We start from the raw sequence: 16,008 nt of genomic DNA, 5'->3' as shown, positions 1-16,008 counted from the left end.
AAATGGACGGATCTGTCCAAAGCCACATTAGGCTTTGCCCTCATACAGAATCCTCACGAAGGAACTTTGATTAATTTGGCCCGTTTGAGTCTAGCACTAGCACAACTCATATTTGGATTGGACATTTTGGCAGAGTTTTGCTAGGTCTTCAAGCTTTTTATCCAGTTCCATGTTGAAAGCAAGGATATTTGGATTGGCAGCTTCTTGTTTCACTGGGTTTTCCCAGGCTCCGATCGCTGTATGATCTTCCAGGGGTTTCAGAAGAACAACCTCCAAATCCGGATTGATGCATATGCGATGCCACTGTTGATCACAAATAGTCATGCAAGGGATTCATCCTAGCTCCGGAATCCCAATCAACACACAAACTTCTGAATCACGCAAACCAGATGTTTGATAAAGCAAAACAAAAAAAATCATTTGAACAATTTTATTTTCATGTATAAGATGTGCAACTTGCGACAAAGGGAAAGAGAAAAAAATACTACTAACACCTTTATCTCCTATTTTTATTCTACCTGAAAGCATTGCATGTATCTGGGTTAGCAAGCTCGTCCTTCTCTTCTTTCCCCGCTATTTCCATCTACCTAGTTCATCCTATCAAAAATTCTTCCTGTAGGCCAAAAGATTAATGTGGTGGCTCCTGCCTCCATCTATCCATGATCCTGTCCACCAACCACCAATGGTAGAAAAGAACTAATTGAGGTTCCAGTGTCATGAATTATTGCTTGCTGAATTTGCATCCAGACCATTCCCTGGCTTGTGCGGTTTGCTTTTTAAGAAGCTCTTCGTGTAAAGAGCTCCAAAGACGATGGCCTGGAGAAATGCTGATGTTACTTTTAAATTCAAAAAACCATTAGACATGAAAATAAATTGATAGGAAGAAGGAAATCCTTACAGTTCCAATCCATTGTATCCAGCTAAGGGGATGAGAAAACCAAACACATGACAGTAATATGCTCACCAACTACACCAACGATGGACATGAATTTGTTAGATAGACAAATCCCATATGTTACATGAAAATCTCGACCTCAGAGCATCCCTTACCTGTCTTGTCGTCATTATTGTAGCAAATGTAAGAGCCCCAAATGTTCGAATTGTATAGTAAATAAAGAATTGACCGACTGTTGCTACCTGCAGACATAAATCTTGAGTGATCAAAAGGGAACTTGATCAGAAGATATGGCAAAATACCTAGTCAGTTTAGTTACTTCCTCCTTACAAAGTGACCTTAGCAGATTCCTTATTTTAATTAAAGAAGGAACTGAAGTTGGATGTTTACATAATAAACAACAAGCGCAGGCATGTGTGTGTGTGTGTGTGTGAGGGAGGGAGGGAGGGACTTGAGGTAAAAAGGTTCTTACAGTCTACTACCAAAAAGGGAAAAAAGCAGGGTTCTTACAGTGGACAGAATTGCAGCATCATAGAAACAATCTTGATGACGAAGCAAAAAGAAGGAACTGAAGTTGGAGGTTTACATAATAGACAACAATGTGCGCAGGTGTGTGTGTGTGTGTGTGTGTGAGAGAGAGAGAGAGAGAGAGAGAGAGAGCGACTTGAAGTAAAAAAGGTTCTTACTGTCTACTATCAAAAAGAGAAAAAAGCGCGGTTCTTACAGTGGACAGAATTGCAACATCATAGAAACAATCTTGATGACGAAGCATAAAATCTACTGCTGAAATAAGATGACCCTGTGCGATAAGTCCTGTATTCAAAACAAACAATTCTTTTAGCAAGCAAAGAAATTTTAAAGCAGATACATGGCCATCTTGATACAGAAAAAAGAAACTTGATTAAAGAAAAAGGAAAATTAATAGCCCATTACTACTACCAAATGGCTGACACAGCAGGAACTTAAGGAAAACAAAAGCCCAACAGAAAAAGCAATAAAATTTTATTTTATAAGGTGCCTGAAGAAAGGGACGGAAAAAGAAAATGAAGTAGCAAGGGGCTTAAATTCATGCAACATACCTGGAACTTAAGGAAACAAAAGCCAGAATCAAGAAAATTTTATTTTATAAGGTGCCTTGACAAAGGAAGGAGAAAAGAAAACAAAGATGCAAGAGGCTGAAATTATTGCAACAAACCATAATCTTGTATGTGGATACCATTGGAATTTAATGATACATTACAGGAAGCAGCTGAAACAACTAAAGAATTAAATCTTAAAACAACCATGTGAAAGTGCTAGAAGAACCTCGGACAAATAAAGTAATTTATAATTGCTTTAATGGTGAAAGAACTAGAGGACAAATAAGACTCCTCTCAGAGGTCGTAATAAGATTCCGTAGTTTAGGTAAGTGATCTTATCACTACTATCTCAAAATTTACAACTAGGGCTTTTAAAGCAAAATATGAATGTTGCAGTGCATCTGTAACATGATTAAAGATTAATTTGCATGTCTTCCAGTGTTCCAAGGTGGTCCTTGAGTAATCCAAACATGTCCATCTATGAAAAAAGATAGTCAAACAGAAGTTCAACCATCTATGTGCTTCTACACAAGATATACATGACTGCACACAACAAAATGTATAGACAAGAACATCTCCATGGAGCCACACGCCAACCTTTGAAAATAAAAAACAAACAAACTAATAAACAAGGCTTATCATCTCTAGTACTGTCTATTCATATATAGTGGCGCATGCAGCACATTACAATTTTTTAGGTCGAAAGTCAGCAACCAAACATTGAGGAAAATTTAAACCATAAAAAAGACAATCCAGAATGCGACGAGTGATTACCAGTTAAACTGAAAAGACAAGAACACATTGTTGTGTAGAATATTTGGTTATGGATTTCCATGTCATAACCCTTAAAAAGTTTGTCTTGGAACGTGCTCGTAAAGCCATCAAATCTAGAAATACATGAATCAGAGCATAAGTAGACAGATATAGTTATCAGTTTAACAAGATGCTCCAAAATGAATGTCAAAAGCATGAACGGACAAGCATGTATAAAATCTTTGACCTTTAGCTAAAAATATTATCAGAACCAAATGAGGATATATCTTGCAGAACTACCTACAAGAGAGCAAACACAGATTGCCAAAACCATTTATAAACATGTAAAAGCAAATGAACAAATGCACGATGACACAGCAAAATTAAGACACCATTTCAAGGACGCAGAGCTACTCAAAAAAGGAGAGCTAGTTCACTGACTACATTTGACACTAGAAATTCTTAAGTGGCATATCCTCGTGTATATATAACAGGTTGGTTGCAATAGATACAAAAATATCCACACAATAGGTGGCATTTTCACCAAAGCCTGAAGGACAGTTGCATTGTCTTAAATCATGAACCTTGCAATGCTAAATAGAATTTTGATCTCTCAAGAAACATATTCAACTTTATGATAGAGCACACAGATATGTGCAGTAAGAAATGGTGTCAAGTCCGTGTTAGCCACATATAGAGAACTAGAACTGGCAAAAATTTAAAATTATATTTCTTCTGAAAGTTGGATGATGTTCACGACTGAACTATCACAAGAGAAGTAAAATATGAAAGCAAGTTGACCCCTTTTTTAGCAACACCTAGGATTTGAGCCCTACGCCTACTCCAAGGGCAAGCTGTTAGAAAGATATGCCAACAGAACTAACATTTATTGGCAGAAAGTTAAACAAGTTTCCTTTACTTCTGCAAACATAACACATGCAAGTACCAGACTTTTCAAAGAAGCACACATAATCAAATTCATTGCTCATGATCAGCTTCCATCATCTGCTAACACTTTTAGCAGACTTCATTACACTATGGATGTCACCTTCTAATAGGATTAAAAAAATCCATCTTTTGATTGTTTAACATGAAACACTGTGATACCCAAAAAGAGGTTCCTTCCAAAATGATAGTGAGCAAGGGACATAAAATAGTGACAACAGGGCCTTGACCATTAGCTCATATAAAATGTATCTTAATTATGTAAAGAAAAAGTTGAAACAATTTCATCTATGACCAACACACATCTATATACTTCAAAATATAGTCTTGTAAATATGGATGGGAACTTTCAACCCAACCTAAAAAAACTCAGTTTGACGAGGTAACTATGAGTAACGCAAACCTGATGTGCAACTATCACGTTGAATTTGGGTTGAGAAGTTGGGAAATGAACCTTATATCAATATAGCTTCTATAATATTTTAATAGAATAAATTGATAAGATACATATTAGTGTACTGTATAAAAATTATATCCTAAATCTGATCCGCTTTCTTTTCCTCTCTTCTCTCCCCTTCGTCTCCTCTCCTTTCCACACTCCTCTCATGTTCATCCTTGCCAACTATGTCAACATGCCACACTTATCACAAACCATCACTGACCCACACCTTGCCTGCCCATAACCCCACCCAACTGCTGTCTCACACACCCACATCACTTCCACAGCAACCTCCTCGCTAACCTTACCACCACTCTGCCCCACCCCACTGCAGACACATCTCCTCCCTTTCCTCTTCTCCTCCTTCCCTACATTGTCTCATCTTCCAATCTCCTTTATATCGCATCCAGGTCAACTAGATATCCACCAGATGATTTGGGTCCAACAAACGTGACCTGTTAATGGGCTCAGGTTGCAGGTCAGTCATAGCTGAATCAGGTGAGTTTGGTCCTGGACAGAAGAGCCACATAACTTCCATTGACAAAAGTAGCTTTTCTTTAAAAAGTTTTATCCTAAAAATGTAATGATTCTCCAAAAATTATTTGAATAATTTGAATGCACCTAACATTAGTAATAATCAAAGTACTAGTCAAAACAAGCATACTTGGTGCATGTTCAGTTTTGTCATCTGAGTGGTACACTTCTTAAGTGACTAAGGAAAACATGAGACTAAACAAAGGTATCAGTTAGTAAATTGTGTTATGCAATCATTCAACATGGGAAGCAATAATCAGCAGAACATACCCAAGATAACCAATCATGAGCAAAACTCCCCAAACAGTGCTTTCTCTTCCTGTATTGTACGGACTAATGTCAGTTGATGCCTACATTTGAGAATTCAAAGTCAAAATATGTCAGCCAGCAACAATAAACAATATTCTTCAGATCTTTACTTTATTTTTTTAGACTAACAAAACAATTACTGAGCTAAACACCAATATCCACATAAACGTATTTGCATGTGGAATTCATTTATATTAGAATGAGAGAATGCTCATATCACTCACCTAACGAAAATTTTACAGAGCCACTGTATGTGGAGATATAGACAGCTTCAAAACAAGGGTCACTTATAACTTACATACATAAGTATTTTAATTACTTCAATTATTCCAGTGTGACTATCACCCTAAGAGAAAATATTAATTGCCCAGTTTTATAATATGAATGCATTTTTTCACCTCGATAAATTGATCAGGATACTAAGATCATCACATTGCCTATCTTCTTTGCAGAAGCAGCTTCATGGGTATGATCATCCTACCTCTTATTATAGTATGTAGTATATGCAACCTAAGCCCTTTTGTTTAAGATCTCTTGGTGAAGTCTTCTTGATGTTGAATCACATGTATTATCTGCCCATAATAATTCTATATATTGTCAATCTGAATGACTTGCATTTGCTTAAATGTTGGTTCAACTAGTTATATTTGTAAATCCAAATAATTCTAGAAACCTGAAAATTCACACTTGAAGAATCAAGATATTATTAAACTTCTGAACCATATTAGATGTATTGGACTTGGATGGCTATGCAGTACTAAAATAGCATGACTATATGATTATTGAATAATGATATAAGCAATGTCCACTTTTTGACATCATTTTGCTCCTTTCTTGCAGACAACGCTTTAAGAACTAAAAATTTTCAAGATAATCTTATACTAGAGTTGGTGCCCTTACGAAGCCATTTAATCTCACATCTGATATATTACTAATACTTATGCAATAACCTTCTTTCATTAACAAATAACAAATTCAATTTATCAATATTAACATGTGAAGTATGGGAAACAGTGTCATTAGCAAGGTTGGTGAGTTGCAGGATTGCTTAGATGGTACGCTTTAAGAAGTTGTTCAACTTAGTGCTCAATTGCCTACAGCTATAAGTATTGCAACTACTATTGAATTTATATCATAATTATAATCATATCACCTAGCCTTTTTTAAACTATTTTGCAAGGTTCGCCATCTTGGTACCCGACCCCGTACCGGTGCCACACTAGCAGTACGGTATAAAATCTTTTCGACGTACCGAGTGTCCCTATGCCACCCGAACCGGGTATCAGTACCGAACCGGTATGGTACGATACGTCCGGTACCGCCCAATTTGGACCAGTACGGCAAACCATGCTTATTTTGGGTCGTTTCTATGAATCCTTGTACCACCTCTGATATGAATACTTGGCAAATAAGGATCTATAAAAACCACCAAGAAATAGTTGAGAAAAGGCTAGATGATTATGATTATGATGACTCATAAGCTTAATTCCATGATAATTGGAATAGTTTTGTACATCACCTTTATTCTTATAGACAAGTACTACAATATTTCTTCAATCATCTAGCATTTTTTTAGTTTTCGTATTTCATTAAACATGTTAACAAGCCAATTTAACCTGATATCTTCCATGATTTTCAAAAACCTCAATAGGTTTTTATCTCGTTCTAATATCTTATTTTCTTGTATTCTTTTTTTTTCTATGAGACGGATGAGTCATATCTATCTAGTATGAACACATCCAACAAAATCGGAAAATAAAATGTCATGAAATGGAAATAGAATACTAAAAGAGCCCTCCCATAGCCATGCCTCTTGAGTGATCAGCCACATAAGACACTATTCAGTCCACAGCTCTATTTGCCACTCTTAATACCAAGGTCCGCCGTACCGGTACCGGTCGGCGTACCGGTGGCCAGCCGGACCGGTACAGTACCGGTACGTACCGGCCGGTACCGGTGGTTTCAAAAACTACAGCGCGAGGTGCTGTGGTTCTTAAAAAAAAAATCGTACCGGTGCGAACCGGCCGGTACGGGCTCCGAACCGGCCGGTACCGGCCGGTACGGCTAAAAAATCGGAAAATACCGGTTTTTTAGTGGTTCCGGTACCGGTCTAGGACCGGACCAGTACGTACCGGCCCGTACGGGCCGATACGGCATTCCATGCTTAATACACATGTTGCCTGAAAGGAGATACAGATGTCGTCCATCCTCCAAATGTCCAAGAGCAAGGGGTGGGCATCAATTGGCCTAGGTTGCCTCAAGATCCAACCGATCATGGTAGAAGGGTCCCCCTTCCAAACAGATATGGGTTGCTCCAAGGATAGGTATATCATACTTGATGCCCTCCCATGCTCCTCTTGACTCTACCCCTGGAACAGAAATGTCATAAATCCGGTAGCCCCCCACAGCCACAAAATCTGAGTCCGGTTCTCTGATCACAAAACATGAACCTCCTCTCCTACTCCATCTACCACAATACCATCCAAGTTAATCTTTTCAAAGCTATATCCACTTTGCTTTTATAGATTGTCCAGAAAGAACCTTAAATTCTCCCTGATTGTGCTTTTTCAATAACTTTTTATAGTCTTCATTTGATAATTTTACAAAATTTAATCTCCATATTTCTTTAATTTTCTCATCTTTCACTAATATCCTATTATCCTCACTTTAAATACATCTAACTACTGCTAAATTTAGATGACTCCCTTATTTGGTTATTCCATATAGTGATGGTGAATCTCAACTACTAAAGTGATAATCATGAACCTAGACAAGGGTGTTACACGATGATTGGCAGAATTGAAAACTAGATATAGTTGAAGCTACAATCTCAATTTGATGTCACTATGGTAGCTGCAAAATTCCTAAATCTAGTTATTCTTACATGACTAGGTAACATGAAATAAGATAGTTGCTCAAATTCAATAGCATAATGGGAAATTTCAATTATTCTAAGGAAATATAAGGTGCTCAACATGGAAGGCATGGCCTACCAAGGGTAATCCAGATTTGATCAAGTAGTTTTATTACATGAATAAATCCAACATTGGTAATTTGGCCAATAAGAAGTGATCAAACATTTGGAAAGGTAACAAGCAAGCACGTATGGGTTTAGACTTTAGGCACACACAACATATGTAATGTTTTTATCAAAAATGTTTGCCAAGAGATAGGACTTCAATAAGGTCCAAGTAAGCCTAAGGAAATAGTGCTCTTACAGGTTATGTCAGCTAAGTGATAGAGAGCATGACATATGAAATTTCAAGGAACATATGGGATACCAATTATGTGGAGGAATTCAAATCTAGAAGTAGCATTATAAGGAAGGCCCTCTTACACATTGTTCCTTCTCTTAGGACTTTTGATGTAACACCATATTTCCTGGTCACTTACGACTTATAACTCAAAATGATAATATTAGACACCAATTGACTTAGAGTCAATAACTTGAATGTCAAGTTCAAGCCATCAAGGTGGATTGCCATTAATTGGGTCTCGGGAAAGCACACTAACATATTATCTATTGAATGCGATTACAGGAGGTACTGTGAGGGGCCACTTGGACTCTAGACGACCCTTGTGAGCCATCATCTAGCATGGAGAGCTTTTAGGGATACCATTGGATTGCAAGCCTCTATGTAAACTTTCATCCTCTATTTTCATTGCATGTTTCCTATTCTTCTTGCATAAATTGAGCATTCCACTATAGAATTCGGGGGCTACAAACCTCTTCAATAGGACTGAGAAATGAATCAATATATAAATCTACTTTAGGCACACACGTTTAAGGTCAGATCTTCTTTTTCCAGATTGCAACTATACAAGTCTCATATATACAAGTTTTCAATGTATGCCCTCTTGAATATATTCGTCATGAAACTAGGTATTTTGCCTAGAAGGTATAGTAGAATTAAAAATTTATTGTGGTGAAGCCAATTTATGCACATAGGATAGTCTAATTTTTTATTTTTCCACCACGTATCATTCTTTTGGCTATTATTCTTATTTGTTAATGGAGAACATACACTTGAACAGATCTATTGAAAAAGCCTCCCGAAAGAACTGCAGCCAAAAAATCATACAAAATGTAATCTATGTTACCGGGACATTTTGATCTTAAGGTTTGTGAAAGTGCTGGCACAATTGGACAATCGGCCACAACAAGAAATTACATGATATGGCTAGGCACTCCACTAGAAGTGTTTTGCTTACCCCAACAAAAAGTGCGGACACCTTTTTGGGACAATCATGCGAGGGACTCTTAATTTCATCTAATGAACACTCCAAGCAGTCCTGACTGTGTTTTTATGTAAAATTGCTATAGTTATTTATCAACAGGAGCATCTTAATACATCTTAATTCATTTCAGAAGTAACCAAGTAATAACTAAAGCAACTTGCAAATTCATGTTTTTTTTTCGTTAGACAACATATATTTTTCTTTCCTTCCCCCTTTCTCAACTTTTTTTGGATAAATACCATGTCTAGATTTTTGGAGGCCGCCATTTCTGGCAATTGAGGATACTTAGACACTTGGCATGATATTGATTATAACTCATAAATAACCTCAGTGGGATTCTTTTTAGTCTGTGTTCAAACTGTCCAGATCAATTTTTGGCAGAAACAAAACCTCCCACTCAAAAGTCTAGGCATCAAAGAACTGTACTCTGGAGATCATTTCTTAGTTTGACCCATATCTTCATACATTTCCAACACTTAGTATTTATTGATTTTAAGATATCATATAGAACTTACAGAAAGCATCCCCTAACAATACAAGTTCTGCAATCAGACTAATCTAGTCTAGCCAAACAAAATTACAATTGCAAGAAATAGACCGAGAGTTTATCAAGAATCAGCTGGTCCACAGCAAGTTACAATGAAATAATAGCATAGAGTTAACTATTGTGCGAACCCATTACACATTGAAACTCAAGATTCTTTCTATAACAACTCTTAATACTTGTCTTAGCTTGGTCCTTTTTCTTTCTTCTATTAATTTTTCCTAATTTTATGTGAACCATTAACTTGACATTGCTAACTCCAATCTTTGATGGCAATAATTTCTTCATATTAACACCTTTCTTCCGCAATGGCTAGCTACCCAAAAACCAGGTGCTACTTTCAGAACACTATGTTTATTCCAAATCCACAAAATGTGTTGATCACATACATTTGATCTATCATTTTTTTGCTTAAGCACCAATATTTTTGGATAAACAAAGATTTTGAAGATCACATGAATAGAACACAAACAAGTAAAACAATGCACATGAGTGGATATCAACAATCTATTGAACCAAGCAATTACAAGTAAACTGAACAAATTAGACTAAGGTTAAATTTTTAAGATTTTAGCTCATTAATTACCGGATATAGAATGAATAATGAACAGCCAACTGTCACTAGCACAGCAAACAAATAATCTTTCCCATTGTATCTCTTCTGCATTATAAGCGTACTCCAAACCTGAATGAGTAATAAGAAGATAGTCAGAATGAAGGTACTTGACTGTAACAAAGACCAAAGTTACATAAATAAGCCTACAATTCATTTAGTGTAAATTTAGCTTAAAAGAAAATGTTTGGAGTTGCCGCTTTATTTTTTTCCCGTCTGTAGGAATGTGATTTAGGTCAAATATGTGTCTAGACTCAAGGAACATGAGAAAACCCAGGGAAATCATTCTACAGCTATTATGATATGTAACAAAAACATGGTGAGAGAGAAGAATGTCTCAAGTATGATAAAGGAGGCGCCGATGACACTTTATAGTTATGCAATCAAAAATTTGAATGTGGTGAGCTACAAGTCCAAGTTTGTTGCATAAACCAAGATCTTAGAAAATGACTAGGACTTAGAACTTGTCCACATAAAATGCATGTAACAAAATGCTCTAGTCCAAACCGATGTAGCCTTATATAGAAACCAACAGCAATGGAAAATCAATAATGTAGATCCTGACAGACTTCTCTATTTTATATATTTACGGGTAAATAATATATTGACCTGGTGCATAATGAATCTGCAAAGCAATTATTAAATACTTAATTTATTAATTAAGAACAAAAAAAATTAATTACATATAGGCCAATGATTCAACTAGCTAGTAGGAGAAGCAAAGCAGCTCAAGTTGACCTATAGTAGGCCCTAAATAGGCCAACAATTAGGAAATACGGGCTTGTTGTTACCACTAAACAGAAAAGAGCCCATGGAAAAGTTGTTAATCACTAGACCTTTTTGTTGAGAAATGCATGTTAGCCAGTCTCCTTGAGAAGGAAATACTGGTGGAAGGAGAGAGACTAGATCCAGAATAAATCTGAATAAGTTCACTTGCTACTTCCTTCCTCTCTTATTAGGGTTCAGTTCCCTCTTCCATCTTCCAATTACAGCCATGTGACACTTGAGCTTTCATTCTTCTAATCCACTCAACACTTCCATCCCCCCCCCCAAAAAAAAAGCACCACCCAAAAAAAAAAACAAAGCACCCTGCCTGATGCTGTTTTATTTTCTCTAACAGAACAGAGCATCAGATCTCATCTTTAATTTAGTAGAAACACCAAAGGTGTGAGCTTTCTCATAATATTATAGCTTCAGTCTTGTTCTATATGTTTCAAAAAAAAAAGAAGGGTGTGAGCTTTGTCCTAAAATAAATCTTCCAAACATAACTAACCAGTTTTATCAGAAGTTAAGGTTTGGGAATAATCAAGTATTCACCTTTTCCACATCCCAGTAAGCCAGAAAAAGGAAAAAAGGTGGATTAAAATTAACATAAGCCATGTGAATACACAGGATACATGATGGCAAATATGTTTTTCACAGTCATCATTTCTAATATCTAAACAGGTGACTTACCATCACAGGTATCATTTTTGCGCATTTTGCAAGCGTCTGGACTGGGAAGCTTACATATTTCAGGGCCTGAAGATATCAATTTTCATGTCATTAAATACAGGGAAATTCATCAAAGCCCAACTTTCAATGGACAACCAAAGAATGGAGTTTCAGGCTGCAATGAGCTTATGTCATGTCTTATAATACGAAATTAACTGTTAAGCACACCAAATAAAATATGCATACCTCATATTGACATGTTGTGGTCAGTATGTTAGATATTGATACTCCACAGTATTTATAGATTGGAGCAGCAGGATCCAAGGATTTTTTACTTGCCTAAGTAAAGACAAAAGGAATCAGCAATCTTACTCCACTTACCTGTCCTAAGAAACAACATATTTAGGTAATTTACCAGTATTGTGGCTCCAGAAACTGCAGATGTCATAATACGGTTGCAGAAAACAAGAAAGAGCGAGTATTTAAAATATTCTTTGTTTTCGCCATACGGCATTCTCATGATCTTCTCCTGCAGGAGAAAATAATTTAAAGTGAGCAAAAGGCATCCTATCCAATAAGTTGCCAGTTTTAGACAATGATTAGGAGACTTGGCTGAAACTGCAAGGACCAAGAAATTAATGTATTATTGAATAACAGAATCTTAAAGTGCGTGATAACATCAATTAGTAAGATAAGACACACTTGCAGAAGCAAAAAGTTAAGATGAACAACTCGTACAGCCTTCACGCAGAGCTTCATAGCTAAAAAGATCCTTCCAATATTAAAATGTAATAAGTTGCTAATGAACAGAGTACCAGGCTGGCTACTGTAAAACATATGTAATAACCAACACATTCTCATGAATGTGTACTCTCTGTTGATCACCCATCATGATTAGTGGCACAATTAGAGGTTCATCAAGAGAAAATGAGAACCTTGTGAAATTCAATCAAATTATTAACAATTTGGACACTGGTGCTTTTCAGCAGAACAATGGGAAAACAAAAGGGTAGCAATTATGCACAACCTATTGGTGTTGTGATTGCTGTAAGAAAAATCGGCTGCCTGCAAAAATAATATAACATAGGAATGGAAATGCAAAAGCATTGTAAAGATATGTAGGTTAAGCTGCAGCCTTAAAAGCAACCTCGGTACTTGCTAGACTTCAGAGGCACATTTAAGAAGAACTATATGCACGAGCTAGGTAAACCCACATTTTGAGCTTAAAGGACCAATATAGTATCTAAAAGGCTCATACATGGCACCACTCCTTTATTGAATTAAAAATCAATATGATAATGAAGTTAGTGAAAATCCAGCCACGGGTGTTTCTAATGTATTCCAACATGCCTATAGAGGTTTAGAAGACACACAGAGTCTTAGTGTTGGCAAACAGATAGAAGCTTTAACATGAAGACTGACATGTAGCCTAATCAGAAAAGAAAGAATGGCAATTCCCTGAATATAGATCCTAGGAGGATTACGAGCGATCGGCACCTCAAAAACACTTCTTTTTACTGAATTTTGTTTTGAAAAAGATAATAATTCAAATTACAATATCAGCTTCATATTCTAGTGTCTCGGACCATAAGGGGTCAAATGAACAAAAAAGAAAAAAGCATTGACATAATATAACTTTCGTTGCTATCATATATTGGAATACAGATTAAGACAATTGACCTCAAAACTCATTAGAGAAGGAATGGATAGCTTGTGAGGCTATTCACCTTGGTCTATCCAAGATAATGGTAATGGCATCATGTATAGCAATCATCTTCTCAATAAATAATATTCAATAATATTCAAATTTATGTTAATTGAGTTCTCTTTATTGGCGTTAAACAACTTAATTAAGAGAAAACAAATCAAGGTAAAAGGAATGAAAAGTAGAAAGAACCACTATACTCCTACAAAGCTGGGTATGGGTCCCACCATCCCATGCCAGGAAAGCCCAACCAGACAGCACCACCAACCTACCTCACCGCCCGTGCTAAACTGGCTCTTCAAATGATGTCGAAAAGGGTTTAGGAAAGCTCTGCTTTTTTCTTTTTCTTCTTCTTCTTTTTTTTTTAATGCAACTCTGCTTAAATCATTTCAGATGTAAAACCCTAACTTGGCAGGTGCAGCAGCCAAGCTGGCAACCAAGTTGAGACCGACTGTAGGCAATCACACTACAACAGTGTGCCAAACAGGAGCCACCGAAAGCTGTCGACTTAGATCGACGATAGCTAGGTGTTTATTTCTTCCGTCAATGTTCTTTGTGCAAATCTAGCGTAAAAAGAACTGCCTCTAACAAACAAAAATCCAATTTTGATAGCTTGTATGAAAGACTGCTTGCAAAACTTACGTTGTTAAAAGTAAGAAAAAAAAGAAAAAAAAATTATTTTTTCATCAATTACAAAAACCAAAAAAGAAAGAAATAATGAAAGAAATCAGAACTTGGATTATTTTTTAATTATTATTTCATTTGCACCAAAACCAACCGCAATAAATTTGAATTGCATCGATGGGTAACTACTTGCATTTCTTGATATGAAATCCAAGATAAAATCCCCGTAATTGGACCGTAAATCCTCTATAATAGCAAAGAGCATGCGATAAATCGGTACCTGAAGGACCCCATATATGACGAGAGTACTCATGATCCCAACCACAGCAAACGTGCATTTCCACACCTTGTTCTCTATCACAGGAGCGAGAGCGAGAGGAGGCTCGGCCATCTTCCATCCAACCCGACCCCGATCCCTCGCTGTCCCCCAAGCCACCCCAATAACGAGAGAAAGATTTATTCTTGGACGCAAACAGCCAAAATAACAAAACTCCCGCACAAAAGAGACATTTGTTTTACCCCCTCTCCCCTTAGGGAAGAAGCCGATCGATCAATCGGAAGGAAGCCACAGGAGGGCCTGGAAAGGTGGGAGCGATCGCAAAGGTTTTCTTGGCTTTTCTTGGTCGATCGAGAGGAGAAAGATGGATTTAGGGCGTTCTGGGATCGCGAGAGCGCGGGGGAACGGAGAGGCACGTGGCGGGAAGAGGAGAGGGCGACTCCGCCAGGGCGATTCAGGGGAGCGAATTAGAAGGGAGAGAAAGAGAGAGAGGGAGGGAGAGAGAAGCGTGGCCGGTGGCGGCGTCGGCGTCGGCGTCGGGGAGCAAGATAAGTAAGAGGTGGCGAGTGGGGGGCCGAGAGTCCGGCCGGGCTCGAGCGCGCGTGCGGCTCAACGAATAATGACGGAATCTTCCAAATGGATACATGCTCTAGTGGTCGCTTATGATATATCTTTATTCTGTTTTAGTGGTATAATTGAAAAAGCTTTTAAAGTAATTTAATCTTGCAGCCACCTGAATGTGAGATGTTAAACTGGATGTGGAAGTTAAGGCTGCTGCTATGCCTATTTTTCACTTTTAAAATGGGCAGAAACATCTATGATCGTTTATATATATATATATATATATGTTTATGTTGCTGGAAATTGGACCCGGGGGCAATCTTCGGTCGAGGGAGAGGGAGCTGCGGGTCACCACGGCGGAGCGGCGACCAGTCGGCTGGGTGCCTGCAGACAAGCCGGTGGCCGGGTTTTCCGGCGCCGGCCCTCCGACGCTCAAGTCAGGAAGGGGGCAGATAGTGTAAGGAGGAGATGAACAGTGCTTGTAAGGCGCGGAATTTCCCAACCCCCTCCTGAGAAGCTAAGGCTCCCTTTTATAGGTGGGGGTCGGTTTACCTGTGATGTAACAGGGCGAGGCCATAGTACGGCTCGGCATGTGGCTCAGGTCGGCGCATGGTCAGGCGAATCATTGTGCTGATGTCGGCGGTGAGGGCGTCGTACGACCCGAACCAGTACGCTACCAGGCGAATCATTGCATTAGTGTCGGAGGTATGGCCGAGATCAGAGACTTATCATGGTTGACCAGACTCTGCTGGGCTAACTTGCCGTGGAGAGCCGAGGATCCGTAGATGTCAGGAGCCATGCGCATTAATGGTGGAGTAAGCCGGAGATCCGCATTAATGGTGGAGTAAGCCGGAGATCCACACTAATTGTAGAGTGAACCGGAGGGTTACAGCGGCCATGCGCAATAAATGCTGAAGCAGTGGCAGGGTATGGTCCTCAGTTGGACCTCGGAGGAGTACGGCCGTAGTAGGTGGCTGACAAGGGTAGACCTTGAGCGTCAGGATTTTCCTAGGTCGGAGGTCTCGAGGTCGGATGTCTTGAGGTCGGGCGTTCCGAG

The 16,008-nt window shown here is 38.2% G+C and overlaps 1 protein-coding gene across 1 annotated transcript; it reads right to left on the bottom strand.

Moving 5' to 3' along the window:
* Positions 1-392: 392 nt before the first annotated feature.
* LOC103710631 (UDP-galactose/UDP-glucose transporter 5B-like) lies at positions 393-15,038 on the bottom strand. Its single transcript, XM_039124217.1, has 11 exons — positions 14,394-15,038; positions 12,200-12,313; positions 12,031-12,123; positions 11,806-11,871; positions 10,324-10,422; positions 4,916-4,995; positions 2,749-2,861; positions 1,620-1,708; positions 1,051-1,137; positions 899-967; positions 393-816 (listed from the first exon to the last, which is right to left on the bottom strand). Exons 1-11 carry the CDS (start codon positions 14,502-14,504, stop codon positions 715-717), a joined length of 1,023 nt encoding a protein of 340 aa, XP_038980145.1. The 5' UTR covers positions 14,505-15,038; the 3' UTR covers positions 393-714.
* Between the last annotated feature and the right edge of the window lie 970 nt (positions 15,039-16,008).

Source organism: Phoenix dactylifera, chromosome 3 (genome assembly GCF_009389715.1).
Source record: "Phoenix dactylifera cultivar Barhee BC4 chromosome 3, palm_55x_up_171113_PBpolish2nd_filt_p, whole genome shotgun sequence".
NCBI lineage: Eukaryota > Viridiplantae > Streptophyta > Magnoliopsida > Arecales > Arecaceae > Phoenix > Phoenix dactylifera.
Note: the sequence above shows the minus strand (reverse complement) of the source record. Positions and strands in the feature narration are given on the sequence as shown.